This window comes from Lagenorhynchus albirostris, chromosome 10, assembly GCF_949774975.1.
Source record: "Lagenorhynchus albirostris chromosome 10, mLagAlb1.1, whole genome shotgun sequence".
In the NCBI taxonomy this organism is placed as follows: domain Eukaryota; kingdom Metazoa; phylum Chordata; class Mammalia; order Artiodactyla; family Delphinidae; genus Lagenorhynchus; species Lagenorhynchus albirostris.
Window position 1 is genome coordinate 66048994 of NC_083104.1, and position 27905 is coordinate 66076898.

The 27905-nt window shown below is 48.7% G+C and overlaps 1 protein-coding gene and 1 long non-coding RNA gene across 8 annotated transcripts in view; one reads left to right on the plus strand and one right to left on the minus strand.

Moving 5' to 3' along the window:
* The first annotated feature begins 4964 nt into the window (after positions 1 to 4964).
* On the plus strand, positions 4965 to 16406 carry MAPK13 (mitogen-activated protein kinase 13). 7 transcript variants are annotated; one of them, XR_009542932.1, is made up of 15 exons: positions 4965 to 5154; positions 5987 to 6116; positions 7437 to 7495; positions 7749 to 7826; positions 10707 to 10815; positions 11006 to 11035; positions 11439 to 11486; positions 11612 to 11726; positions 11881 to 11952; positions 12543 to 12622; positions 12866 to 12944; positions 13022 to 13198; positions 13469 to 13595; positions 14331 to 14457; positions 15261 to 16406. XR_009542932.1 is itself a non-coding variant. In XM_060162700.1 (14 exons), the coding sequence occupies exons 1-13, from the start codon at positions 5036 to 5038 to the stop codon at positions 13549 to 13551; spliced, it is 1179 nt and encodes a 392-aa protein (XP_060018683.1). In that variant the 5' UTR covers positions 4965 to 5035; the 3' UTR covers positions 13552 to 13595; positions 15261 to 16406. The 7 variants fall into 7 exon arrangements, 6 of the variants coding, with proteins under 6 accessions (XP_060018683.1, XP_060018684.1, XP_060018685.1 ...); XM_060162700.1 differs by lacking the exon at positions 14331 to 14457; XM_060162701.1 differs by lacking the exon at positions 15261 to 16406 and having other exon boundaries at positions 14331 to 14458.
* Positions 16407 to 17011: 605 nt separating this feature from the next.
* The window catches only part of LOC132527280 (uncharacterized), a 38892-nt gene continuing 27998 nt past the window's right edge, over positions 17012 to 27905 (minus strand). The window contains exons 2-4 of the long non-coding RNA XR_009542935.1: positions 22688 to 22796; positions 19268 to 19434; positions 17012 to 17664 (exon numbers count right to left, since the gene is read on the minus strand). This is a non-coding gene — a long non-coding RNA (uncharacterized LOC132527280). The remainder of the gene's footprint in view (positions 17665 to 19267; positions 19435 to 22687; positions 22797 to 27905) is intronic.

Genomic DNA, 27905 nt, shown 5'->3' on the forward strand with positions numbered 1-27905 from the left:
GATCTGCCTGGCTCGCTCCCTTGTTCATTCAGGTGCTGTTCCAATGTCACCTCTTCATACAGACCTTCTCTGCCTCTCCCCCTCCTTCCACATCTAAAATCAGTACTCACAGCCCTTCTTTATATCCTTACTTGGCAATATTTTCTTCACAGCACTTACTGTTACCTGGCATTACATTTGACTGAGCCATATAAAATTGTCAAATATCAGGGCTTCCCTGGTGGCGCAGTGGTTGAGAGTCCCCGTGCCGATGCCGGGGACGCGGGTTCTTGCCCCGGTCTGGGAGGATCCCACATGCCACGGAGCGGCTGGGCCCATGAGCCATGGCCGCTGAGCCTGCGCGTCCGGAGCCTATGCTCTGCCATGGGAGAGGCCACAACAGTGAGAGGCCCACGTACCGCAAAAAAAAAAAAAAATTGTCAAATATCAGCAATGTCATATGGTTCAACCCAATACTGTATATTTGTTCACTGGTCTTTCATCTGCCTCCCCCACCAGAATGTCAGGTCCACCCGGTAGGGATTATTATCTGCTGCATTGCTTTTTTTTTTTTTTTTTTGGCCACGCCGTGTGGCACGTGGAATCTTAGTTCCCCGCCCAGGGATCGAACCTCGGCCCCCTTCAGTGGAAGCGCAGAGCCCTAACCACTGGACCGCCAGGGAAGTCCTATCTGTTGCATTTCTGCTACATCCTCAGCACCTAGATCAGTCCCTGGCACACAGTAAATGTTGAATGAATGGGTGTATGAATCCTTGGGCTGGGTGTTTGGCAAAAAAACTTGATAAAGGAGTTGGACATGAGTTGGAGCTGACTAGGGAGTTGCTTCTGCAGCTGGGACTGAACAGCAAAAGGGCAGAGCAGCCGGGTACCTGGGCCAGGGAGGCAAAGCTGGACAGCACTGGGGAAGGAGCATCTGGCGAGCACCTACTATGTGCCAGGCACTGAATTAGACACTTCTGTCATCTCTTTTAGTCCTCGTGACAGCCCCATGAGATGGGTATTGTCACTTACTCTCCCATTATACAGATGAGGAAACTAAGGTTTAGCGAGGCTAACTAATTTGTCTGAGGCTCACTAGCTAACTTAACAAGCCACAGAGTAGCCCCCACGTGCAGGGGCCTTCCCTCTGCATCTCCTCACCTCCTTGCAATTTTGATTGTTTCGTGGAGTTTCAAAAGCCCCTAAGGAGCATGGGACCCTCTCAGATTTGGGGCCAGAGCTCTCAGGCTGCCTTGCTGTTTCACGCTTGTGAGACCCCAGGTAGGTCATAATTTCTCTTTTTGTAGAGGCTTCATGGCCAATCATGGTGAGAATTTGAGTAGCTGGCCCTGCTGTTTGGGACCACGAGGACTGTAGTGTTGGAGGAGCTGCCATATTTCTGAGTCAAGATGCAGTCTGGGAGGCCAGGATGGGCACCCAACCTCATAATCATGTGGGGCTTTTGTCTCAGTTTCTAAGACGTCAGTCCGCAACCCCAAAACCATGTCCCTGCCCTCCAGAGGCTCACAGCCTCGCTAGGAAGGCAGCACCACAAGAACAGGCACTTGCTGGGCACCAGGCAGCCTGACTGGTGGTTAGGCGTATAGACTCTGGAGCAGGACACCAGGTTTGAAGACCACGTCCACCACCTTCTTGGTCATGTGTGGCTTTGGGCAAATTACTTAATGCCTCTGGGCCTCAGTTTCTCCATCTGTACTAGGGAAATAATGGTATCCTGACACCTGGGAGCTGCCCAGTCCCATCAGCCAGGCCCTGGCATTGCTCAGAGCTGGCCTAGCACAGCTCATCTTGATGTGCTCCCGTTGAATGCAGACAAGGCCATCTGTGACCACAATGGATCAAGACAAAAGCAAGACACTCTGTAATCACAGAGAAAACACGAGTATTGTCCAAACCACAAACGTGACCAAACACCCCATCTAGCTACCCTGAGTGAAGGTTGCTGCTTTACCAGTTACGGCTCTCTCCTCATTCTAGTTGGCTGTCCTTCCAGATAAGATTTCTTAAGACACCTAATCACGGAATCACCTCCACTTCCTGATGGCAACTCACCTGGACCAAAGTCTGGCTTCCTTATACTCTCTACCAAATTACCTAACACAAGCCCAAACCTTACAATAAGTCCTTTCCAACACCCTCTTACTGAGACACAGACCCCGTTCCCCCGCCCCCGGTTCCCACGTGCATGTTCCCGCCTCAATGCAGTGAGTGACAAGCCCAGCTTGTTCACCCACAGGTGTGTTTCTGGGTATCTTTGGCTAGAGGCATTGACAGTCCCTACCTCATCGGGTTGTTGTTTTACTGCACTTGGAATGAAGCATTCCCAGGACCCTTTAAATATACTTATCATGTTTTAATATCATTTCCATTTTACAAGGAGGACACTGAAACTCAGAGAGGGGAAGGAACTTTGCCCAAGGTCACATAGCTGGTAGTGCAGAGGCAGGATGGAAACGCAGGTCTCCATTCCAAAGTTGGTTTCCTCACCCCCCGCCTCGACGTTGACAGGGCAAAAACCGACCACACTGGGCCGGTGTCTGGGAGGAGGAGAGCAGAGGGGCCTCGGAGCTCAAAGAGAAGAGAGCACCGGGACTGTGGGAGGGGACACCCAGGAGGTCCTCAGTGACCCCTCCTCTTCCTCTCCCATTCATGACTTCCCAGACAGGATCGCCCAAGGCCATCTCTCCAAGGCTGCGGAGGCCCGAGGTGGGGGTCAGTGTCAGCAGAGTCTGAGGCCTGAGTCACTTCCTGACCATTGCTTAAGAGGCATTCAGAGCCACAACCTGAGTGGCCAGCTCATGCCCTTGCAGGATTGCACCCACTTGGGCAATGAGCACTTCCCTGGTATTCCTTACCTTTCTGGGCTCACCTCTGCCACACTCAGGTTTTCGAGACACACAGCACAGAGGCTCAAGGCCCAGCCCTACCCTGGAGAACTGGATCCTCAATCCAGAAGGAAACCTGAGTCTCCCGGACGACTCTCTTTTGCCTGTGTCCAGCCCTAGACTCTGCCTTCCAGAATCCTGCCCCAACTTCAGAATCAGAGTGCCTTCCACTGGCGCCACCGACCCCCAAGACCCAAAACTCCTGCAGCCCTCCCAGGCTCGTAGCCCCTCACCTTCTCCTCCTATAGTGTCTCAAGGCTGGAGTAGGGGGTGGGGCAGGGGAGAGGGTGGGGAGTATGTCAGATTTCTAGGGCAGGATGTATGAGGGAGACATGGTTTGATCAGTAGACATGTCCTTATGATGGGTGAGGTAGATGATTTGAAACACAGGCCGTCTCCTTTAAGAAGCAATGCCTCTCAACCCAGAGACGATGCATAGCCTTGGAGTCTCAAACCAGCTTCTTCAACCCAGCTCTGTCCCTTACCACCTGTGTGACCTTGGGCGAGTTACTTAACCTTTCTGTACCTCAGGTTCCTCATGTCTAAAATGAGGATAATACTACAACTGACTCATAGGACTCTTACCGGGATTAAGGGAGGTGTGTGTGTAAAACACTTAGAATAATGACTGGTACGTGGCAAACCATTAAATAAATATTTTTTCACTTTTAATAGACTGACTCTTCCATTCATTCTCCATATAGTTTTACACACCCTACTGTGTGCCAGATATGCGTAAGACAGATTCCCCGTCTGCAATGCCTGTTGGGCATTTCTGTGGGATCCCTGCGTCTCCCTCCCCCAAACCCCCAATCGTCTGGGCTGTGCCCGACGCTGCAGGACTGCATGGGAGGGGCTGTGGCATAGGGTTTGGGTTCAGAAGACTCTCTAGGGAGGACCCCCAGCTTTCTGCAGGCCACGAGCAAGTTCCTTTCCTTCTTCTCTACTGTTGACAAAGTGAAGCAAGGGGTCCCCATCCCTTCCACAATCCCCTTCCCAGGCCAGGCATCTGGACCCCTTATAGCCATTCTCCACACCTGACCCTGTTCCTGGGCATTCTCTGTAATTTAATTTGAGCACAGAATCTTCTCCAGGACGCACGAGCCACCAGACACAGGTGGCAGAAGGCCTTGGCTTGTCATTGCCCTCATGAGGCATTAGGAAACCAGCAAAAACTACATTCAAAACTGGAAATTTGAACCTAGACTGGATAGCTGTTATTACAGGATTACTATTGTTAATTTCAGGTGTAAAAATGATACTGTAGTTGTGTTTTTAAAATAATCCTTATCTTTCAGAGATACAAAAAATACTTATGGGTGAAATGATATGATGCTTGGTTTTGCTTCAAAATGATGGGGGAGGAAGTATGTAGAGGAAAGAGAACTGACTAGGAGTTGATGTAGTTGTTGAAGCTGTGGGACTGGGGCCATGCAGGGTCATTAGAACCTCCCTATCAAAGTGTGGTCCAGAGATCTTCGGAGCCTAGGAGCTAGTTAGAAATGCAGAATCGACTCCACCCCAGATCTACTGAATCAGAATCTGTATTTAATAAAATATAATTCCCAGGGGATTCGTGTGCACATTCAAATGTGAGAAGCACTGAGCTAGTCTGTCTACTTTTGTATACGTTTGAAACTTTCCATAATCAAAAGACGTGGGGTTTTGTTTTGCTTTGTTTTTTCCCAAAATTGTCTTCAGAATCTCCGGGGAGATCCTCCTACAGAGTCCCGCGCTGGAGGAATCTGGGAGGCTGTATCTTCCCGCCATCCGCCATCCGTGGGAGGCCCTCGGGTCTATCGGGCCCCCAGCCCCACCCCAGCACACGACGGGAAGCACCCTTTCCCTGCAGGGCGGCTCACCTGCCGCTTCTAGCTGGTCTGTGGTCCGGGCGCCAAACTCCGGGGCTGGCGGAAATCGGGCTCCCCAGGTTGCCGTCTGGCAGGCCTGGGCGTGGCTGCGGGGCGCACCTGGGCGAGCCGGCAAGTGGGACGCGGGGCCGGCCGGGGCCCCCGCCCTCGCACAGGGTGGGGAGGAGCGGGCGGCGCGGGGCGGGCACCGCGGGGACCGCGGGCGGGGGCGGGTGCTGGGAGCCTGGCGGGCCGCGAATGTAGCCATCGCGCTGGGGCCGCCGAGATTGAGTGCCCAGGATGAACTTCACCTGGAAAAAGGGCTTCTACAAGCAGGACGTCAACAAGACCGCCTGGGAGCTGCCCAAGACCTACGTGTCCCTGACGCACGTAGGCAGCGGGGCCTACGGCGCCGTGTGGTGAGACCCCCGGGCCTGTGCGCCGGCGTGGGGGCACGGGGGGGGGCGGTGTGTGCCTGGGGCATCGGGGTGGAACTATGGTGGGCGCCCAGGCACCGGGACGCGGGTGGAGCCTCCGGAAGAGCCGGGGCCCAGCCAGTGCCCCCTTCCCGGACCCGCCTCCGGTGTCGCCTCTCCTGCTGGCGCTCGAGGCTGTGCGCCCACCACCTTGATGGAGGACCCCAAGGCCCGGAGCCCTGCGGGCTTGGAATAACTTCGCGGGTGCCTTTCCGGGGCAGAGGCCTGGAGCTGGGAGGAAGCGGCAAGCTGGGCAGTGAAGTAGAGCAGCAGCAGGAGCCTCAGGCTCTGGAGGCTGGCCTAGGGCCACTCCAGGCGCCATCTCTCTTTTCTTACCGGCTTGGTGGGAGTTTCTGTGGGTTGAATTAGGACTGGATCTGTTTCTCCAGGACTTGAACCTTACAGAGGACCCCAGAGTTCATCCAGGCGAATCCCCATTGTTACAAATCGGTACACTGAGGCCCAAACAAGAAGTGACTTGCCAAGTTGCTCAGGATCCTGTTGGCATTAACCTGTGTCTGACCCAGGGCCAGTGCACCTCTCTCAGATTCTGCCTGCTGTCTTCCCCTTCTCCCAGCTCCACTGTGCTGTCAGCTGCTCACTCACATTCCAGGTGGTGGGCATCAGTTCCTCCCAGCTTAGACTGCTGGCCAAGAGGGATTGGGGTGAGGATGGCCAGAGCTTCCTAGATGGCCTGGGAGTGACCACCCAGGATCTGGAGTCCCAGGGTTGTGATGGGGAGCCACTGGCTGCTGACCTGCCTTTGACCCTACAGCTCAGCCATCGAGAAGCAGTCAGGGGAGAAGGTGGCCATCAAGAAACTGAGCCGGCCCTTCCAGTCTGAGATCTTTGCCAAGCGGGCCTATCGCGAGCTGCTGCTGCTGAAGCACATGCAGCATGAGAACGTAGGCTGGGCCTGGGGGCTGCTTCTGGGAGGCAGGGAGTGGAGGGCAGCCCCACAGAGGGTCCTGACCAGGCCCCTGCGTGTGTGTGTGTGTGTGTGTGTGTGTGTGTGTGTGTGTGTGTGTATGTGTGTGTGTGGCACACACAGGAGATGGCCCACGAGGGTGCAGGGAACTCATAACAGGGCCAGCAGAAGGGGAATCTCCTCCCTGCTCCTTTGATCCTTGTTCCTCACCTAATTATTAAAATCAGGTGCCAGGACCCACCCTGCCTACTTCCCAGGAAGAGTGCAAAGGGCATTTTTGGCAGTGGAGCAGAACAAACTCCGTGAGGTGCGAACTTACTGTCTCACTGTTATGAGGAAATAGGCACAGAGGAACTTCGTAGTTGTTCTAGATCTAAGAGGTGGTGTCCAGAATCCTGGTTAGTGTTGTTTCCACATAATAACAACAAGAATAATAGATACTTACGAGCGCTTATTATGTGCCAGGCACAGTTCTAAGAACTTTGCATAAACTAACTTGTTTAATCCTCACAATATCACATAAGTACTATTACCCCCATATACAGATGGGGAAACTGAGGCACAGAAAGACTCACAGGTTAAATGGTTAGTCGGTGGCAGAGCTAGAATTTGACCCTACCCAACCTGGCTCCAGGCCCCAGGGCCTGACCTCTAGACTACCCTGTCTGATTGAAACAGCCAGGAAGACTAATGACCCAGTGCTGGGCCTGGAGCCCAGGCTTTTCTGCAGGATACCTAGATTGGAAGGTAAGCATTTAACATAACGATTTCAAAATATTGTTCACGTTTTAAGCCCCATTCCTCTTCAGCAAACCCCTCCCCATGGCCTCCAGCCAGGGTAATCTTGCCCCCAGCTCTGAACCAGCCCTCTGGCAGGTAAGGTTGGATGTGGTGAGAGACCCAAGGTCAAGGGCAGGGAGCCTGCTGGCTGGAAGACCCCTTCTCTGTTTCCTCCTTGAGTCCTTTCACCACTTGTGGTTCCTGCTTGAGTTGAAAGTGGGTTTGTGCTGCTTGTCCGGAACACCAGACTTGGGGTCAGTGAGCACAGGAGTGTCCACCTCCCCTTCTCCCCAGCCTGACTCTCCATCACTGTGCACTGCAAACTCCCTCCCAATTAGAGGAATTCCTCTTCCACCTCTGCCCCTTTTACTGCTTCCCAGAAGGCTGGGAACCTGCCTCCTGCTGGAGATGGTGTTTTAGGAAAGGGCAGGTGGTCCTGTGCAGGCCTGGGGCCCCAGAGGAGGGGAGCAGAGGGCTGCAGCGGCTGCCCAGTCCTCACTGGCAACCTTCTCCCCAGGTCATCGGACTCCTGGATGTCTTCACCCCAGCCTCTTCCCTGCGCAACTTTCATGATTTGTGAGTCGGGCTGCGCTGGGTTCCAGGACATTTGCAGGCCTTACTTGACACTGGGGAGCAAGTAAGGGGAGGGTCCAGATTCTCTCTTCTGGGTAGGGGAGCTTCCTGCCCCAGGAGTCCCTGTGCCTCTGGGCTGTGGAGAGATTCTTTCAGCCAAGGGTGGAGAGAAAGGCCGGCAGGAAGAGGTGGGAGGGGCTTTATATGGACCTTGCCTGACACAGAGCTGTCTGCTCATCTGCATTGCTTTACCCAGCTTTACCACCAAAGAGACATCGTTGCCAGTCCCCACAGGGTTTGCATCAACCTACCTCACCATTTCCTGGGGACGCAGGTGTGGATCTGGACCTTGGGGCTCTTCCTAGCATGAAGCGAGGATCAGGAAGCCTTGGCTACCTCTAGCTGATGGGATGTTTATCAGAGTCACATAAAACGAGAAAATTTAGTTGCTAAATGCACGGCTTTGCCAGCGCAGTACCTGGTGTAAAATATAGGAAGCTTTGGGAAGGTGGATTTTTTTTTCAGTCCTGTTTCAAATGCAGCTGCAGGTCTCTTTGTTAGGATGCTTTCGTTTTCAGTTTAATGCAGTGATTTTGAATGGGTTTTTTCCCTATAATGCCAGCTGCTGGGCTTAGCATTGGGAATTTTTTTTTTTTAATAAATTCATTTATTTACTTTTGGCTGCATCGGGTCTTTGTTGCCACGAACAGCAGCTACTCTTCGTTGCGGTGAGCGGGCTTCTCATTGTGGTGGCTTCTCTTGTGGAGCACGGGCTCTAGGCGCACGGGCTTCAATAGTTGTGGCACATGGGCTCAGTAGTTGTGGCTCGTGGGCTCTAGAGCGCAGGCTCAGTAGTTGTGGCGCACGGGCTTAGTTGCTCTGCGGCATGTGGGATCTTCCTGGACCAGGGCTCGAACCCGAGTCCCCTGCATTGGCAGGCGGATTCTTAACCACTGAGCCACCAGGGAAGCCCAAGCATTGGGAATTTAAAGTGGACCTCGGGGGCTGACAGTAGTGAATACTGACAGTGGTGGTCAGTACTCTAGGTCTGGATAGAGAGCCAGAAATTGCAAGCTGCCTCAGCGGGCTTCACAGAGGAGAAAACTTTGAACTCAGTCCTGAAGGATAAGTTGACATTTGCCTGAGGTAGAAGGGGCTGAAGGGAGCCCAGGTAGAAGGAACTGCATGGGCAAAGGCCATGATGCCTGAAAGAGGCTGGGCCGTTTGGGCAGTATTGACAAGTGCAGTGTGGCTAGTGGAGACCAGAGGCTGGTTTGGTCAGGCTGAGACCAGAATTGATCCTACAGGCATCCTCAGGTCTGTAGAGGTTTTGAGCAGGGAGATGCTGTGATGTGGTCAGATCAGATTTTGGGGATACCCTCTGGCGGCAGCAAGAAAGGAGCAGGGAGCAACTCTGGGAGGTAGGAAACCTGGAGGGTAGTGTTCAAGACCCCGACCTTGATCCAAATAAAGTAGAGGTGATGGGGTCCTGAGAGCAGACTTGACACCCATCGAGAGGCAGGACTGTCAGAATGTTGTACCCCTTGTGATGCAGTGGCTGGGAGAGGTGGCATATGTCAGGGGGTGCCAGGTTCCTGCTCAGAATACAAGGTGGAGGAAAAACAGATCTTGGGAGAAAGATAGTGAGCTCCATTTTGGACACTTCACTTTTGAAGAGCCTATGAACTTTCCAGTGTTTAATCAGCAGCTGCAAATAAACCTGGAGTTTAGGAAGATCTGGGCTAGGGATGTGGATTTGGACCAGAATAATCACCAGTGGATGATAGCCAGAGCCCAGGGACAGGCTAGTGTAGAACATGATTCGATACTGTTCATTAAGGTATCAACACTAAAGGGACTTCCCTGGTGGTCCAGTGGCTAAGACTCTGCACTTCCAGGGCAGGGGACCTGGGTTCGATCCCTGGTTGGGGAACTAGATCCTGCATGCATGCCGCAACTAAGAGCCTGCATGCTGCAACTAAGCCCGCATGCCGTAACTAAGATCCCGCGCGCTGTAACGAAGATCCTGTGTGCCGAGACTAAGACCCGGAGCAGCCAAAAAAAAAAAGGTATCAACACTAAAGAAAAGGTATAAGAGGATGAACAGACAGAGCCTGACTAGAGGTAGAAGCAGCAGAGAATTTTGAGGGAGTGTCAGGCTTTGCAAAACTTTGAATATAAAGAACCGGAGCCATGGGTGTTATGTGTTGGGCAGGTGGGGTGGGAGCAGATGCCAAGTTATCAGGGGACTGGATGTTAAGGCAGTGGGATCAAGAGGTGAGGACCGCTCGTTCTAGAAGTTTGATCGGGAGGGAAAGAGAGAGAAGGGGTGGTTACTTGAAGAAACAAGGTTAAGCAAGGGAAGGTGGTTGTATCACAGAGAAACTTCAGCAAGTTTGTCAGCTGAGAAGAAAGAATCAGGGTCCACGCAGAGGTGAAACACAAAGGTGGGGAAGGGTCTGTGCATGGAGCAGGGTCCCCGTGCTGGGGGGGTGGAGGAGGGAAGCGGGGGTGCGGCCAGGTGGGGGGAGACTTCAAAAGTCACAGGCTCAGGGAGATGGCCTCCACATCCTTTTTTTTTTTTTTTTTTTAATTCCTTCCTAAATCTTTATCCTTTTTTGTTCTGGACTTTGCTATTACTGCCTTGAGTAACAGTTACATTTTGCTGACTTCCACCCGTTTTGCATTCCCATTAAGAGGGTGTGTTGGCTCAGCTACCAACTTCTTCCTTCTTCACCCTCCTGGAAACTTTTATTGTTTCCTTCTTGGAAGGAGGACATTTTTGTATGTTTGAGGAGCCATGTTGGCGGGGCATGACCCTCTGGGGGAGGAAATATTTGTACAGAAGCAGAAGGAAACACCGGCAAATGTTTCTAACTCACAGCAGTGGCTTTCTGTGGGGCGTGGAGGAGGGCAAGCAGAGGGCACCTTTGAAGAGAGGGAGCACTGCTCCATTTGTTTTCCCTGAGCACAGCTCCAGCTGAAATACGTACCCTGAGCTCTGCCAACAGGGCAGCCACCAGGGCCAGGCTGGGAGCCAGGAGTCAGGAGGCCCACTGCATGGGGGTCTGGCTGGCTGTGGTGGGGCTGGTTCTTTCTGCACATGAAGGTCATCCCTAAGGCCTCTGTTCTGCCCGGCCCCTTGCCCTCCTCTGAGCTCGGACCTGGAGCTGGGTGGGGCTGGGGATGTTCAAGAAGTCCTCATGACTTGCAGCTACCTGGTGATGCCCTTCATGCAGATGGACCTGCAGAAGATCATGGGAATGGAGTTCGGTGAGGACAAGATCCAGTACCTGGTGTATCAGATGCTCAAAGGTCTTAAGGTGGGTGGGAGCCTGCAAGATGGCAGGGGAGGGGGGCTTGGTGTTGAGACCTGGGGTTTGGGGGAGGCTAGACCTTGAAGGCTGGGAGAGCACACCATGACAAGGCAGAGGAGATCTCTGAGCCAGCCTGCAACACCTGGTGCAAAAGCCGGGCACTGGATTTACCCTTCTTCTTCTCTCCCCAACACAGTACATCCACTCAGCTGGGGTCATCCACAGGGTGAGTGCTTTCTCTGCTACATCCTCAGAGGCCCCGCCCACCCCTGGGGGCTAGGGTTAGGGTTAGGGGGTTCCAGGAGGTGGAGGAAGCAGGGAAAGTGGATTTTTCAGATCTAGGCTTGGCCCAGGAAGACCTGCTCAGAAGAATTGCTGTGTTCTGGGGAACTTTCTGGGAAATTTTTGCCAACAAAGCAAGCCCTGAGCTGGGTGTTTCAGGCTCCGAGAGGCATTTTAGAGCTGGATGGGCCCTGGAGGACACCTAGTCCAACCCTCATTCTGCACAGGAGACCAGAACCCAGAGAGAGGGGCAGGGGCCTGGCCAAGGTCACACGCTGGCTGGCAGCCGAGTGGGGACAGCGCCCACCTCTGCCTCTGCCCAGTGCTCCATCTCTTGTCTCATCTAGGACCTGAAGCCAGGCAACCTTGCTGTCAATGAGGATTGTGAGCTGAAGGTGAGTGGGCCCAGGCAGGGTCAGCCTGGGGTTGGGGTGGGCCCCTCTCCAATAGGAGCCCCCAGAAGCTGCTCGGGGAGCCTCTCTTAAGTGAGCTCCTTTTTCCTATGTGCCCCGAGCCATAGATTTTGGATTTTGGGTTGGCACGGCAAGCAGATGCAGAGATGACTGGCTATGTGGTGACCCGCTGGTACCGGGCCCCTGAGGTGATCCTCAGCTGGATGCACTACAACCAGACTGGTCAGTGGTCCGCTGCCCGGGGGAGGGGGATGGGGCTGGGGTTCTTCTCTGACAGCTTCCTCAAGGCTGTCTTGGTGACTCTGGGTTGACTCTTGGTGATTGCCGGGTCTTGGTCAGCTGGTCCAGGTGACACTTCCTCCCCCTCCCTCTGCAGTGGACATCTGGTCTGTGGGCTGTATCATGGCGGAGATGCTGACCGGGAAAACTCTGTTCAAGGGGAAAGACTGTATCCTTTGCTGGTAAAGCCAAACTGCATCCAGGGATTCATTCCTTCAACAGACACTTTATTATTTAAATCTCTCTTTTTTTCTTAATGTGAAAGTGATACATTGCTCCCTGTGGAACAACTTTAAAGTACAGAGAAGCAAAGTGATGAAAACTAGTCACCTGTCATTCCAACACATAAATGCAGAAAATGCTTGACGTTTTGGCACCACACACCTGAAACTGGGCACCTGTGTGTGCTGTGCAGGGATTAAGGAGAAGATGTGGGTCTCCCTGCCAAACTCAGAGTGCAAGGGTGTGGGGGGGAGTACACAGAGAAATGGATGGAGGTGACTGAGCGGGATGAGGCCAGGAAGGTGGCACATGCAGGCGCATTTGTAGGGAGGGACCCTTTACCCAGCCTGGCAGGTAGGAAGCCTTCCAGAGACCTGAGTCCTGAAGGATGAACCTCCCCTCCTAAAAGCAGGAGGAGGTGAGTGTCTGGAACCTGGGTGGTCCACAGTGCTGGGTGGGCCTGATGGAGGGGCAGCAGGAAGGGCAGCTTCAGACCCACCCACAGGGAGTGAGGCTGAGCCTTAACCTGCTGCCAAGACCTGGACCAGCTGACGCAGATCCTGAAAGTGACGGGGGTGCCGGATGCTGAGTTTGTGCAGAAGTTGAATGACAAAGCGGTGAGTCGCAGATGGGGCCCAGGCTGGCCAGGGCTGTGCGCTTGGCTGACCAGGCCCAGGTGGGCTGCAGGCTGCGCCTCCCCTCTGCCCTGGCAAGGGCTCTTGCCTTCATCTCACTTTGGATTCGGACCTGAGCCTTCAGCCCCGCTCAGGGGCTTTTCTGGGGTCCCTGCTCTATACCCCATGGCCTAAGCCCTGAGGGGCTGACAACTGGGGATTATTCAGTGCTTTTCTGTCTTCCAGGCCAAATCCTACATCCAGTCCCTGCCACAAACCCCCAAGAAGGATTTCTCTCAGCTCTTCCAGCATGCCAGCCCCCAGGGTGAGTCTTGGGACCTGCAGTCTGTCTCAGCGGGCGGGCTCTCCATGGCATGTGAGGCTCACACTCTGTGACCGCAGCTGCAGACCTGCTGGAGAAGATGCTGGAGCTGGACATGGACAAGCGCCTGACCGCCTCTCAGGCCCTCACCCACCCCTTCTTTGAATCCTGCCGGGACCCTGAGGAGGAAACAGAGGCCCAGCAGCCATTTGATGATTTCTTAGAACAGGAGAAACTCACAGTGGATGAATGGAAGCGTAAGGGCTCGGGGCCTCGGGCTGCTTCCTCTCTCTGCCTGCAGCATCCCTCTCCTCTGCCTGCTTCGTTTTCCTGCCTGCCCTCAGCCGGTCCCAACTCCCTCCTGGAGACTATCACCTCTTTCTCTCTGAGCGAATATTGTCTCCTCTGTGCACTTCTTTCTCCCTGAGCTGAGCTGACCTTCTGCTCCACACTATGTCTGTTGGGAGAGGGGGGCTCTCTCTTGCCCTCAGCACCCCGTACCCCTTGAACCACCCTGTCTTTCTCAGACCACATTTACAAGGAGATTGTGAACTTCAGCCCCATCGCCCGGAAGGACTCTCGGCGCCGGAGTGGCATGAAGCTGCAGTGACCCGTCTAGCCCGACCCTCGGCTGAGCCCAGGAATGGCCACATGGTACCACCCGCCAGGCACTGCCCCTGGGACCAATATTTATTTATTGAAGTTTTAACCCGTCTTGGATTATATAGCCTTCCAAGCAGAGGACAGAGGACCCTTGTCCTTGTGTAGGAAACAGGCCTAGGAGATGCAGAATTCAGAGGTGTTGGTTGGGAGAAAATAGCTATGATCATAACTGGCCATATTAAAGCGCCCATCTGGAGAATCGCCTGTGTGTGGGGTCCTTACCTTCATGGCTGTAGTGGGGCTGAACTGGGGCAGGAGTCTATGGCAGTGATGGTGTATTAGTTTGCTAGGGCTGCTGTAACAAATTATCACAAACTGGGTGGCTTAAAATGATAGAAATTTATTCTCACAGTTCTGGAGGCTGGTAGTCTGAAATCAAGGTGTTGGCAGGGCCATGTTCCCTTTGAAGGTTCTAGGGAAGAATCCGTCCTGGCCTCTTTTCAGCTTCTGGTGGCTCTTGGAATCTTTGGTGTTCTTTGGCTTATGGCTGCATCACCCCTGTCTCTGCCTCTGTCTTCACGGGGCCTTCTCTGCTCTGTGTATCTCTGTCTTTGGCTGATCTTGTAAGAACATCAGTCACTGAATTTAGGACCCACCCTGATCCAGTGTGATCTCATCTTAATCCTTAGTAATTACATCTGCAAATATCTCATTTTCAAATAGAGTCACATTCTGAGGTTCTGGGTGGGCATGAATTTTGGGGGCACATTTTTCAACCCACTACAGATGGCCATGAGGGAGGGGCCCCATCCCAGAGCCCCTTTGTTGTGGAGCCAAACGTGTTTGGCTGCTAAATTAAGGGAGTTGCAGAGAGAGCTGCAGCTGGTGAGACATCGCATGCAGGTTATTTTGGGTGAGTGATCAGCAGTCAAGATATGAACCAGCAGGCTTGTTGACTGGGAGCTGCGGAAGGCAGAAATGGGCTTTTTCCAGGAAAACGGTTCTACTCCTTCCCCCTTTTGGGAATTGTACATCTCTCCTGAGCTTTAACCTGACAACGGATTGGATTCTTCTGTTCAGTAACTCTGTTCAGGTCTCAAACTTCCCTATGCACCAGGGCCTGGTGAATGTGCAGATTCCTGGGCCCAGCCCCTGGGATTTTGATTTAGCAGGTCTGGGGTTGAGACCCTAGAACGTTTGAATGAGGACCCCTTCACCTCAACCCAAGCCCAGTGATTCTGATGGATATCTGACCACATTTAGAGAAACATTTAGTTGATTTCAGTACCACTTAATTTGTCAAAAGGCCTAAATTAGAAACCTACAATGGGAGACTGGGGGGCTTTAGATGACTTTCACACTCTCATTTCAGAGATGTTAAAACTGAGGCTCAGTCAGGGCATTTTTAGGGCAGTGAAACTATTTTGAATGATGTCATTGTAGATACATGACATTATGCATTTGTCAAAACTAGTGGAACTGTACAACACAGTGAGTGAACCCTCAAGTAAACTATGGACTTTCTTTAATAATAATGTACCAATATTGGTTCATCAGTTGTAATAAGTGTACCACATTAATGTAAGATGTTAATATTTAATATTAGGGGAAACCATGGGGGTGGGAGGGAGAGAGTATATGGAACCTTCTGTACTTTTGGCACAATTTTTCTGTAAACCTAAACCTGCGCTAAAAGATAATGTCTACTTTTAAAAGGAAAAAGAAAAAGCTTGAGGCTCCAGAGAGATACCCACAGTGAGAAAGTGGTAAAGTCAGGATTTGAACCACGGCAGCCTCAAACACTGTGCCAAAGGCTGTCAACCCAAGCCTGGAATCAAGGGTTGCCAGCTTCCCCGCCCTTCTAGCCTGTCTCTGAGCTTCTTCACTGCTGCCTGTGTCCAAGGACCCTGTTTTCTCTCCCAAGGAGTGGCCCTCCTATCCAGGAGGGAGGAGTGGATCGAGGGAGGGGCTCTGACCTTGCTGCTGACTGAACTGCCACCGGTCCCCTTAGTCTACATCCTTCAGTGAATTGTCTTCTGAGACTCCTCAATAGCCCCAAGGAAAGTCTAGCCTTCTTGGCCTGGTATTCAAAGTCCCCTGCATTCTCTAAACTCATCTACTCCTACTGCCTCCCGTTTTCCCTATGCCAGCATGGCCTGCCAAGGAACACCAGCCCTGGGATACAACACCATGAGGCTCATTAACAGGTTGAAGGTTCTGACAAGTCCTACAGTGAGGAGAACTGTTCAACATTGTTTAATCCAGAACTTGCCAAGTGTGCTTAGCCGCAGGACCCCCCTTCTCCTGACGGCCAGCATGCACAGAAGCCTCTTTGCCTAGTGCAGCCCAGTATGCAGGTCCCAATACTGCTTTTCCCCAAGCAGGCCTGGAGCTTGGGCTTCTTTCAAAGCCTCTGTGGAGAAGTCCCTCCCTCCTTCTCCTCCTTATTCCCTCAAGACTTTGCCTCAGGCCTCCCTCCAGGAAGTCACTCTCCATCACCCTCCATCAGAGAATGGGCAGCTTCCTCCCTCTGCCCCTGGCCCTCTATGAACAGCATTTACAGCGTGTACGGTTCTGCTTTCCCTCCCCATTGCCCACTGTGAGCCCCTGATTGGAACAAACATCTATGAATGAATGATGTTCCAAGGGCCTGTTGGTCGTTTCTCTGCCCAGATCAGACCAGCATGGTATCCAGGGCAGCAGAGAATCCAGCAGGAAGCAGAAGTGGGTGCCTTGGCCTGTACCTTAAGAGTTTTTCCCCTGAAAATCTCAGGCTCTCAGACTCCCAGGCCTCTCCCCATCATCCCTCGGTGTCCTCCAGTCCATCCCCCACCCAGAATTAAACTTGTGTGTGTCACCTCAGCCTCTTCTCTACAATTATCTCAAACTTGGGAAGTTTCTCCAGAGGGAGGTGAAGGTGCTGAGCAGTGTGAAGGGGTTCGTGGGTTCTGCCTTACCCTGTGAGCACCTGGCCAGAGTGACAGGAAATGAGTCCATTCTCAGGCTGGGTGGGGGAAAGGGGCTGAGCTTGGGGTTCTGGGCTCAGTTACTCTCACAGTTGGCCTGCAGGTCTTTTGCCCCTGGCCCTTGGTGGACAGGGTTGAGCTTTGCCCTGTGGCCAGTGGGGCAGCTCAAAAGGTCTTGACAGAGATAAGGAAGCCAGACTCAGGAACTGGAGAGAGGTAACAGCAATCGTGCCCTTGATTCCCTCCTTTGTGAAATGAAGGGTGTCTTTGCACAAAGGCACAGCTCCTCTCCCAAGGCAGCCTGGACCTATCGCTGGGGCCTGGCAATTTGTGTCACTTGCGGAAGGGCTAGCCTGGCATGAAATGGGGGTGGCACTGCTCCCAGTGAAGGGCAGCACATGGAAAGGCAGAGATGGAGGAACTGCCCTTGCAAAGAGAGCCCGGTGTGCTCAGATGTCCCAGTGCCTGCAAGGGTGGAAGCTTGCTTGAAAGAGGGCTTGCCTCAACTTGCACCTGGCACATTGAAATAGCTTTTGTTCTCCAGGAGGGTGTGGGACAGTCATGTCCCTGAGCTGAGATACAACCACAGCTGGGGAGGGAGGAATCTCTTCCTCTTTTCCCCACATTTTCTGTCCTCATTCTCCCTAAACCCCCTGTAATTTAAGGTAAGAGGATGGTGATTTTCCCCTTATTCACAATGGGCAGCAGAGGCACAAGGCTACTCTACCAAGCTAAAGAAGATGTCGCTGTCATGCCTCACACCCCTACCCCAAGATTTCCTGGAGCTGGAGCAGTGCCCGCTGGGATTCTGACCTGGTTCCTCCTGCGCGAGCCTGTGCTCAGCGGGGCAGCCGTGCTAACTCTGGGCCAGAGTGTCAACAAGGCCCCACTCCGCCCTGTCTGGGGGCTCCTGACCTTTTTTGTGCCGTGGATCCCTTCTCAAAATATTTTCCTATGCATAAAATAAAATACACAGGATCACAAAGGAAGCTAGTTATGTTGAAATACAGTTGTGAAAATATTGAAGGGTGTGATGTTTGGTGTACATGGGTTTCTTTATTAACACATTAAATAACAAGATCAAGGGGGTGAACCCAACAAACTACTGCAAACTTGAAGTGAGTTTAAACGATGTTTCAAGATATCTGCAGCAACTGTAAAGGGAAATGAAAAGTACTGCTTTCTACTGGCCCAGCTAATGCAACTGTAGTTTGCTGCCTTTAAAAGTTGTAATATTTTCCAATCCAAATTCATGGACCTCTGAATTCCAGTGTACAGTCTATGGTTTGTGGACCCCGGTTAAAAACGCTTGTCCCAGATACTAAAATGTGACTTTTGGAATCCTCTGCTACGTCTTAGCCAACCCCCGTATTGTACCGCCGTCTGGCCCCCACCCCACACCTTGCATGATCATGGAGCCAGGCTGGAAATGCCCAGATCTGCACCTGGATGCCTATAACACATACTAACCACCATCCCCCTGTGTTTCCCAACCTTACTGTCCAGGTAGGAATGGGTCTGACTGGGGCATTTCGCTAGGGAATTTGCTGAGGCCTCTATATCTAGTTTTCAGCTAGGTGGAATCCTCCCATCCCCACCCCACAGCGTTCCTTCTAAACAATTTTACTGATGAAGACATTTGGGCCCAGAGTAGACACTGGGGCCCAGGTCTCCTATTTACCACTGCACCGTTCTTTCCACTGCAACGGTGGCACAAGCACACATTGAGGTCAATGCGTGCTCTTCTCTCCCTGCATTACTGTCCCTGTTCCCCCCAACCATCACGGACACAAAAGTAGCAGGGCTTTGAGACAGGTTTGTGTTAACTGGCCAAGGGAAGAAACTCCCAGAAGCACACTTGTTTCTCTCTGTTTTCTTAAAGGTCTCACCCTTGAGAATATTTTGGTAGGACTCTGGGAGGGGAAAAGGTGAGGGAGTGAGGAAGGGAAGTGCATTTGAGAAGTGGTGTGGCTTAGCTAGGCAGTTTCTCCTGACCAGAAGGAGGTAGAGGCCCATTAATACTCACATTCTTTTGGACTATGTCCAGTTCCCTGTTAACACCCTGGCAAAACTCACGAGGAAGCTGCTGGGTACGCTCAGGGAGGCTGGACCGTAAGCAAATTCTCCTGGTCTTGGCTGAAATTACTCAGGGTTTCTCCTATGGATAGCCCACCATTCTTTTTTTTTTTTTTTTTTTTAGCCCACCATTCTTAATTGATGCAGCAGCTCAGTATTTTTAAGTACAGACTGATGATCAGAGGAACTCTCCTCGTATTGTGGGGTCCATAAGATCCCAGAACTTTTGTATAATTCCAAGGAGGAACCCCAATAAAGACTGTGGGTGGATTTCCTCCAGCCAAGCAGGATACAGCCTTGGCTTTAGAAACTCTAGCTTAATCCAGCCTCTCCTTTTTATCTTCTGTCAGAAGAGTGGCACCTCTGTCTTACCCTCTTCTTTCCCTATGTGGTTTACTAAGGTGGTTAAGTGTTGAGCTCTGGAGGCATACTGCCTCCTGCTCTACCACTTACCAGCCATGTGACCTTGGGCCTCAGTTTCCTCCTCTATAAGGATAATACTACTAAAGAAATTAACATAAGGGAAGCACTCAGAAGAGTACCTGGCACATGGGAAGGGCTCACCAAGCATTAACTATTATTTTTAATTATTTTCTCTACCACATCCTCTTCCCTCCCTGATTACCCCATCTTCCGGACATTGTCATTTCCTCCTTCTCAACAGCAGTTTTCTCCACTCACCTGGTCTCCTTCATGTTAAATCTTCCCTCATAGGTCCTCAAGAGACCTGGCCCCAGTCACTTATACTACAGCTTATATTATGACCCTGGTATCTGCAGCTTCTCATGCAGGGTCTGGGAGGCAGCAGAGTGTGGAGTTGAGAATGTGAGCTTTCCATCTGAAAAGACCTGGGGTTGAGAGAGAAGGGGAATGGATTTAAGAAACTGGCTCAGTGACTGGGTGGGGAGTGGTTGGCAAGTCTGAAATCTGTAGGGCAGGCTAGTAAGCTGAAAATTCAGGCAGAATTTCCATACCTATGACAATCTTGAGGCAGATTCCTTCTTTTCTAAGAAACCTCAGTTTTTGCTCTTAAGGCCTTCAACTAATTGGATGAGGTCCACGTACATTATAGAGGGTGATCTGCTTTACTTAAAGTCAACTGATTGTAAATGTTAATCACATCTACAAAATTTCTTTCCAGCATCATCTAGACTAGTGTTTAAGGACACAACTGGGCACACAGCCTATCCAAATTGACACATAAAGCTAACCATCACACCATGTGTTTGAAGGCAGGGTATTTACTTCTCTGAGCTTCATTTTCTTTCTCTAAAATGGAGTAATAGAAGGGTCTACCTCACAGGACTGGTGAGGGTAAGTGCATACAGAGTGCACAGTAAATGTTAGTTCTTGTACCAGGAGGTGCTCAAAAACACACTGATGATGGCAATCCTCTTGGAAGTACTGGGAAATATACGCCACGGCCCATGGCCGCTGCTCTCGAGCTTTTGGCTGAGTCATGTAGGTATGCACCGTGCTTTCTCCCATCTGCTCCCACCCAACAGACTGGCTCAGAACCTTTAGTTCATGTGAAAAACTCCCAAAGAGATGAACCTTCACTCTCTTTTTTATGGGGAGAGGAGGAAAGTTTCTCCACTGGGTTTCTTTATCTTTGAGACAGTGGAGGGCTTGGAGCAATACATCAGAAAGAATTAAATTTCACTTCTTCAGCAGCCATTTCACATTTTGTGAGAACTGCATATTCATGTCGGTAAAGCGCCAAGTAGGAACCAGATGACAGCTCAGTTTTCCTGGAAATCAGGAAATCAATCAAGCTGCCAAAATGAGATGACTGCATTGTGAAATACTGCTAACATTCCAGAAAGTTGTTTTAAGATGAATTTTTTAAAATGGAAATTCTGTTTCTCTTCCTCTTTCTCTTCCTCCCTCCCTCCTACTCTCCCTCCTATCCCTTCTCCCTCCCTTCCTTTTCTTCCCTCTCTCCCTCTCTCTCTTCCTTCCTTCTTACCTACCTACCTTCTTTTCACTCCTTTTTTTAAGCCACTGCTCAACTACTTCTTCTAATATGTTCAGCCTAGGTATGAGTTTTCAAAAATAGGTGAGATGATATATGGGTCTCTTTGCCTGTCTCTGAGACCTTTCCATTGTTCCAATGGCACCCTTCTCTACCTGTCCAGGAGTCTGCTTGCCTTTATCCACACCTGTCTCTCCTGTTTCTTATCCTTTTTTTTTTTTAATTTATTTATTTGGCTGTGTCAGGGTCTTAGTTGCAGCACGTGGGATCTTCATTGTGGCACGCGGGATCTTTCATTGCAGCACACAGCCTCTTCAATGCAGTGCATGGGCTTCTCTCTAGTTGTGGGACTTGGGCTGCAGACCACATGGGCTCTCTAGTTGCGGCGTGTGGTCTCTCTAGTTGTGGCGCATGAGCTCAGTAGTTGCGGTGTGTGGACTCAGTAGTTGAGGTGCACGGGCTCAGTAGTTGTGGTGCACGGGCTCTCTAGTTGTGGCATGCGGGCTCAGTAGCTGTGGCACGTGGGCTCAGTAGCTGTGGCACGTGGGCTTAGTTGTCCCTCGGCAAGTGGGATCTTAGTTCCCCAACCAGGGATGGAACCCACGTTCCCTGCATTGGAAGGAGGATTCTTAACCACTGGACCACCAGGGAAGTCCCTGTTTCCTATCCTTTTTTACAGTGAAACCATGACTTCAGCCACCTCCTTAAGAATTAGGACTAAAATGATTCCAAAAAACCTTATCTGTGTCTAGTGTCAAGCTGAACCTTAAAATTTATTTGTTTAAATATATAAAATAAACTTTTAGTTTTAGAATAGTTTTATAGAAAAGCTGTAAAGAAAAAACAGAATTTCCATGTACTCCACACCCAGTTTCCCTATTATTAATATCTAACATTAGTATGCTACCTTTATCACAACTAATAAATCAATATTGATATATTATTAACTAAAATCCAAACTTCCATATTTCCTTAATTTTTACCTATTCTTTGCTGTTCCAGGATCCCATCCAGGATGCCACATGTCTTCTTAGGCTCCTCTTGGCTGTGACAGTTTCTAAGACTTTCCTTATTTTCAGTAACTTTAACAATTTTGAAGAGTTACTGGTCAGGTATTTTGTAAAATGTCTCTCACTTAGGGTTTGTCTGATGTTTTCTCATGATAAGACTGGGATAATGTGTTTTGTGGACTAAGACCACATGAGTAAAATGACATTCTGATCACATTGTATCAAAAGTATATAGCATCAGGAACTTCCCTGGTGGCACAGTGGTTAAGAATCCACCTGCCAATGCAGGGGACACGAGTTTGAGCCCTGGTCTGGGAATATCCCACATGCCATGGAGCAACTAAGCCCGTGCACCACAACTACTGAGCTTGCCCTCTAGAGCCCGTGAGCCACAACTACTGAAGCCCACATGTTCTACAGCCTGTGTGCTGCAACTACTGAAACCTGCACGCCTAGAGCCCGTGCTCCGCAACAAGGGAAGCCACCGTAATGAGAAGCCCGCACACCACAACGAAGAGTAGCCCCCGCTTGCCACAACTAGAGAAAGCCTGCGCGCAGCAACGAAGACCCGAAGACCCAATGCAGCCAAAAAAAAAAAAAAAGAGTATATAGTATCAAAATGATTTATCAGGGCTTCCCTGGTGGTGCAGTGGTTGAGAGTCCGCCTGCCGTTGCAGGCGACACAGGCTCGTGCCCCGGTCTGGGAAGATCCCACATGCCGCGGAGCGGCTGGGCCCGTGAGCCATGGGCACTGAGCCTGCGCATCCGGAGCCTGTGCTCCGCAACAGGAGAGGCCACAACAGTGAGAGTCCCGCGTACTGCAAAAAAAAAAAAAAAAAAAAAAAGATTTATCACTGTCAGTGTTAACCTTGATTACCTAGGTAAGGTTGTGTTAGCCAGATTTCTCCACTATAAAGTTACTTCTTCCCCCTTTTCATTCCCCTTTTTCACTGCCATTCCTTGAGAAGGGAATATCTACAAAAATTATTTGGAGTTCTCCTGTATGGGAGATTTATTCAGCAATTTATACCAGAATGGACTCATGGATATTTATTTTATACTTTGGGTTATAATCTAATAAATAAAAGAATAAAATAAAAATAATAAAAGCTTTACCTTTTGACTTGATCTGTAGGTTTTCTTCCTTTTGTGTAGATTGAGCCCATATCCCTGAAAGGACGTGGAGGTACTGCCCACAGCCAGACCGAGAGTCCACTCATCAATCCTGCAGACACACAGGGTCCTGGGGGTAGTGGGAAACAGTTTCCACTTCTCCCATTTGGATGCTGGTCAATCCAGAGTCCACTTTGGATAATCATCCTAAAGGCCCTTCCCTCTCTTGTCTGTCTTTTTCCTTATTGATCCTCTCCGTCTTTTCCACCCCTATGTCCACCTACTCCTGGTAAGGAATTTGGGGGAAACTTCATTCTATTTGCATGAAATAATAAAGCTAAATACAACAAATAAAACATTTATAGGCATTATAGCTATCCTCTAGTTGCATGTTTCCTAGGTGCACTGCTTTGGGTACTTTACATATATTGTTTCTAATCCTCACGCTAATGACAAAGTAATTGCTATTCCCATTTTACAGATGTGGAAACTGGGACTCTTGAGAGTTTAAAAAATTCACCCAAGGTTTTTCTGCTATTGTACAGTTTGCTTCTTCTCAATAGTCTCCTTCCCTCCTTCTTCTTCTCATCCACCTCCTATGTGACTACCGGCAAACCACTTCCGTCTGAGCCTTAATTTCTTGTCTGGTGATACTGTTGGATGAATTCAATGAGAAATGCATAGAACGCATAGAAAGTCTTCTGCACAGTGGACTTTCCTGGTGGCGCAGTGGTTAAGAATCCACCTGCCAATGCAGGGGACACGGGTTCGATCCCTGGTCTGGGAAGATCCCACGTGCCGCAGAGCAACTAAGCCCGTGTGCCACAACTACTGAAGCCTGTGCGCCTAGAGCCTGTGCTCCACAACAAGAGAAGCCACCGCAGTGAGAAGCCCGCACACCACAACGAAGAGTAGTCCCAGCTCGCCTCAACCAGAGAAAGCCTGTGCACAGCAACGAAGACCCAACGCAGCCAAAAATAAATAAATTAAAAATTCTTAAAAGATAAAAAAAAGTCTTCTGCATAGGATTCAATAAATAGCATGTGTTTTTAATTTCATGAGGATTAAATTAATTTTAAAAAACCTCTATTCTTGTTTCCTTTTTCTATTTATGCTCACCTCTTAATGGTCTCACCTATTCTCATGGCTTTAAGTACCATCTATCTATAGGTCAATGCATACCAAATGTATATATCTACCTTGGATCTTTCCTTTAAATTTCAGACAAGTCAACATCTTCACTTGAGTGTTTTGAAACAAAAGTAGGAGGTTCTGCTTCTAGTAGTGACGGAGTAGCCTGTATTGTATTATAATAATAATGGACTCTGGATAAAATAAAAGAATACAATGATTTGAAGGGACTGGAGAGAATAAAAGCAGGAAGAAACTGGAAGGGAGTCAACCATTGATAGAAGGGAGGTGCAGTGGATACGACTTGTGATTATAAGGATTTTTGCCTGAAGGCACTACCCAGAAAACATAGCATAGAATGGCCAGAATTCAAGTGTAAAGTTGCTAGTTTGACAAGTCAGAGAATCAAGTTTAGAAAGGAAATCCAAGAAAGGAAGAAGGCACAGAGGCTTCTTAAAAATGCATATAAAATTTGACCAACTCCTTGGCTGACTCCTGACCTGTGCATGTGCAGGGGATACTCCAAGGAGCCCAGCAGAAAACAATGAGAAAAAGACAACTGGAAAATAAATGAACTGAGCAGAAATTTTAGCTGCTGCCTATCTCAAGGGACACAGAATTTGGAATTTTATGCCTGCCAAGTTAACTGCCTAATAAAAATAAATAGTCTCTAGAGGAAGATAACAGAATCTAGATTTTCTACAATGTATCTGCTACAATGCCCTGTATTAAAAGATTTTTGTTTAATGCTGAACTTGCACATAAGCACGGAAATGTGAACCATAGCCAAAAGAAAGGTAGTCAATAAAAATCAATTCTGAAATAACTCAGATATTTAATTAGGGGGTGAAGATTTCAAAGTGGCTATAATAAATATTTTTTATTTTTTAATATTTTTTAAAGGTATTTAATAATATTAATAATAATAATATTTTTTAAAGGTACATTTTTTAAAGGTACATTTTTTAAATGTACCTTTAAAAATGTACTCATAATGAATAAGCAAGTGGGCAAATTCATCAGAGAACTAGAAACTATAAAAAAAAAGTGGCAATTCTAGAATTAAAAACCATACATGAAAAATTGACTAGATAGGCTTAATACAGTAATACATGATCCGTGGCGGGCTGAGGCCGTGGAGGCAGAGCCGTGGATACTAAGCAACTGCACATATGGAGGGCTGACTATAAGTTACACGCAGATTTTTGACGGCACAGAGGGTCTGTGCCCCAACCCCTGCGTTGTTCAAAGGTCAACTGTATATTCTCCTCATAGTTTCTTTAAAAGAGATGAATATTTAAAGTGAAGAATATACCACTACATTGTAGAGTTTATAATATATGTATATTTAATAAATATGAAGACAGAGCACAAAAGATAAGTTGGGGGAAATGGAACTTTACTGTTGTAAGATTCTTACATTTCATGTGATGTAAGACAATATAAAATCCAAGTAGAGGACTTCCCTGGCAGTCCAGTGGTTAAGACTCCATGCTTACACTGCAGGGGGCACAGGTTCAATCACTGGTTGGGGAACTAAGATCCCACATGCTGCATGGCATGGCCAAAAAATTTAAAAGAAAAAATTAATATTTTTCTGCGATAAGTTTAGGATGCATGCTGTAATCCCTAGAGCAACCACTGAAAAATAATGCAAAACAAGAATTAAAACAAAATGAGTAAAACATTCAATTAACCCAAACAAAGGCAAGAAAAAAGCAGATGAACAAACAGAAGTAACAAATAGTAGACCTAAATCCTACCATATTTATGGTTCCATTAATGCAAATGACCTAAACACTTCAAATGAAAAGCAGAGATTGTCAGAAAGGATAAATAAGTAAGTCCCAACAACATGCTGTCTACATGAGAAGTACTTTAAATATAAAGACACTGGTAGATTGAAAGTAAAAGGATGAAAAATCATAGACTATGAAAACACTAAGCAGAAGACAGCTTGAGTGGCTACAGTATAGCGGACAAAAAAGATTTCAGGACAAAGTTATTGGAGACAAAGAGGGACATTTATAAAATGAAAAGGTCAGTTTTCATCAGTAAGACAAAACAATCATAAACGTGTGTGTGCCTAATAACAGAGCTTCAAAATGCATGCATACTGACAGAACATGCCCAATATATCTATTTCATTATTTTGTGTTTCATATCACTAACATCTTCCCTTAGCTTTTTTTTTTTTTTTGCAGTACGCGGGCCTCTCACTGTTGTGGCCTCTTCCGTTGCGGAGCACAGGCTCCGGACGCGCAGGCTCAGCGGCCATGGCTCACGGGCCTGGCCGCCCCGTGGCATGTGGGATCTTCCCGGACCAGGGCACGAACCTGTGTCCCCTGCATCAGCAGGTGGACTCTCAACCAGTGCGCCACCAGGGAAGCCCTTCCCTTAGCTATTTTAATGTCTATTATGCTTGTTCTAAACTTGTGGTTCATCTGTTTGAATACCTCTACTTCTGAAGGTAGTTCTCTTTGCGATGTCTTTTTATTTTGGCTCCTCTGTCTAATAATGAGCACTGGGGAAGGGCAGAGGTTATACCTAGTCTGTACAACAATAAGATAGTGGACAACCTTGCCTTGTTTCAAAGGAAGTGCTTCTAAAATACTTAATGTTGTGATTAAGTATGAATGTTTACTGGGCTTTGGTGGATACATTTAATCAGGTTAAGGGAGTTGACTTTTTTCTAATTTGCTAGTGTTTTAAAAAAAGTTGCATGACTGTTAAATTGTACTGAATGCCTTTTCTATAACAATGATCATGTTTTCCCCTTTAAATCTCTTTATATAATGAATCTACTAATAGATTTTCTAATGTTAAACTATCCTTAGATTCCAATGGTAAATCCTTCTTGGTTATAATACATAGGCACACATCTATTATTAACATCTTGTGGTACATTGGTTACAATCTATGAATCAATACTGATATACTCATGAACTAAAGTTCATAGTTTACATGAGGGTTCACTCTGTGTGTTGTATAGTTGTTATAGCTTTGATAAATGCACAATGTCATGTATCCACAATTACAGTATCATGCAGAATAACTTCACTGCCCTGAGTGCTCTATTAATCCCACCCCAACCCCCTGCCTGCTGCAGCCCTGGCAACCAGTAATCTTTTTACTGTTTCTATAGTCTTGCCTTTTCCAGAATGTCATATAGTTGGACTCATAGAGTACGTAGCCTTTTCACATCGTTTTTTTCATTTAGCAATATGCATTTAAAGTTCCTCCATGTCTTTTCGTGACTTGATAACATAACACTTCTTTTTCTCACTGAATAGCATTCCATTGTCTGGATGCACCACAATTTATTCATCCATTCACCTCTTGAAGGATATCTTGGTTGCTTCCAGTTTGGGGCAGTCATGAATAAAGCTGCTATAAATACGTGTGCAGGTTTTTGTGTGAGCATACGTTTTTTAACTCAGTTCAGTAAATACCTAAGAGCACAACTGCTGGATTGCACGGTAAGCCTTTAACCTCATAAGAAACTTCCAAACTGTTTTCCAAAGTGGCTGCATCATTTTGCATTCCCGCCAGCCAAGAATGAGAGTTCCTGTTGCTCCACATCCTCATCAGCCTTTAGTGTTGTATTTTGGATTTTAGCCAATCCAATAGTTGTGTAGTGGTATCTCATTGTTGTTTTAATTTGTAATTCTCTAATGACATATTCTGTTGATCATCTTTTCATGTGCTTATTTCCCATCTGGACATCTTTGGTGAGGTGACTGTTCAGATTTTTTTTCCCATTTAAAAACATTAGGTTGTTTGGGGAATTCCCTGGTGGTCCAGTGGTTAAGACTTCACACTTTCACTGCTGAGGTCCCGGGTTCAATCCCTGGTCTGGGAACTAAGACTCCGCAAGCTGCGCGGTGCAAGCCAAAAAGAAAAAAATTAGGTTGTTTGTTTTCTTATTGTTGAATTTTGAGTTCTTTGTATATTTTAGATACATGTCCTCTATCAGATACATGCTTTGCAAATATTTTCTCCCAGTCTGTGACTTATCTTTTCATTCTCCCAACAGTATCTTCTGCAGAAGTTTTCAATTTTAATGTAATTCAACTTATGTATCTATTCT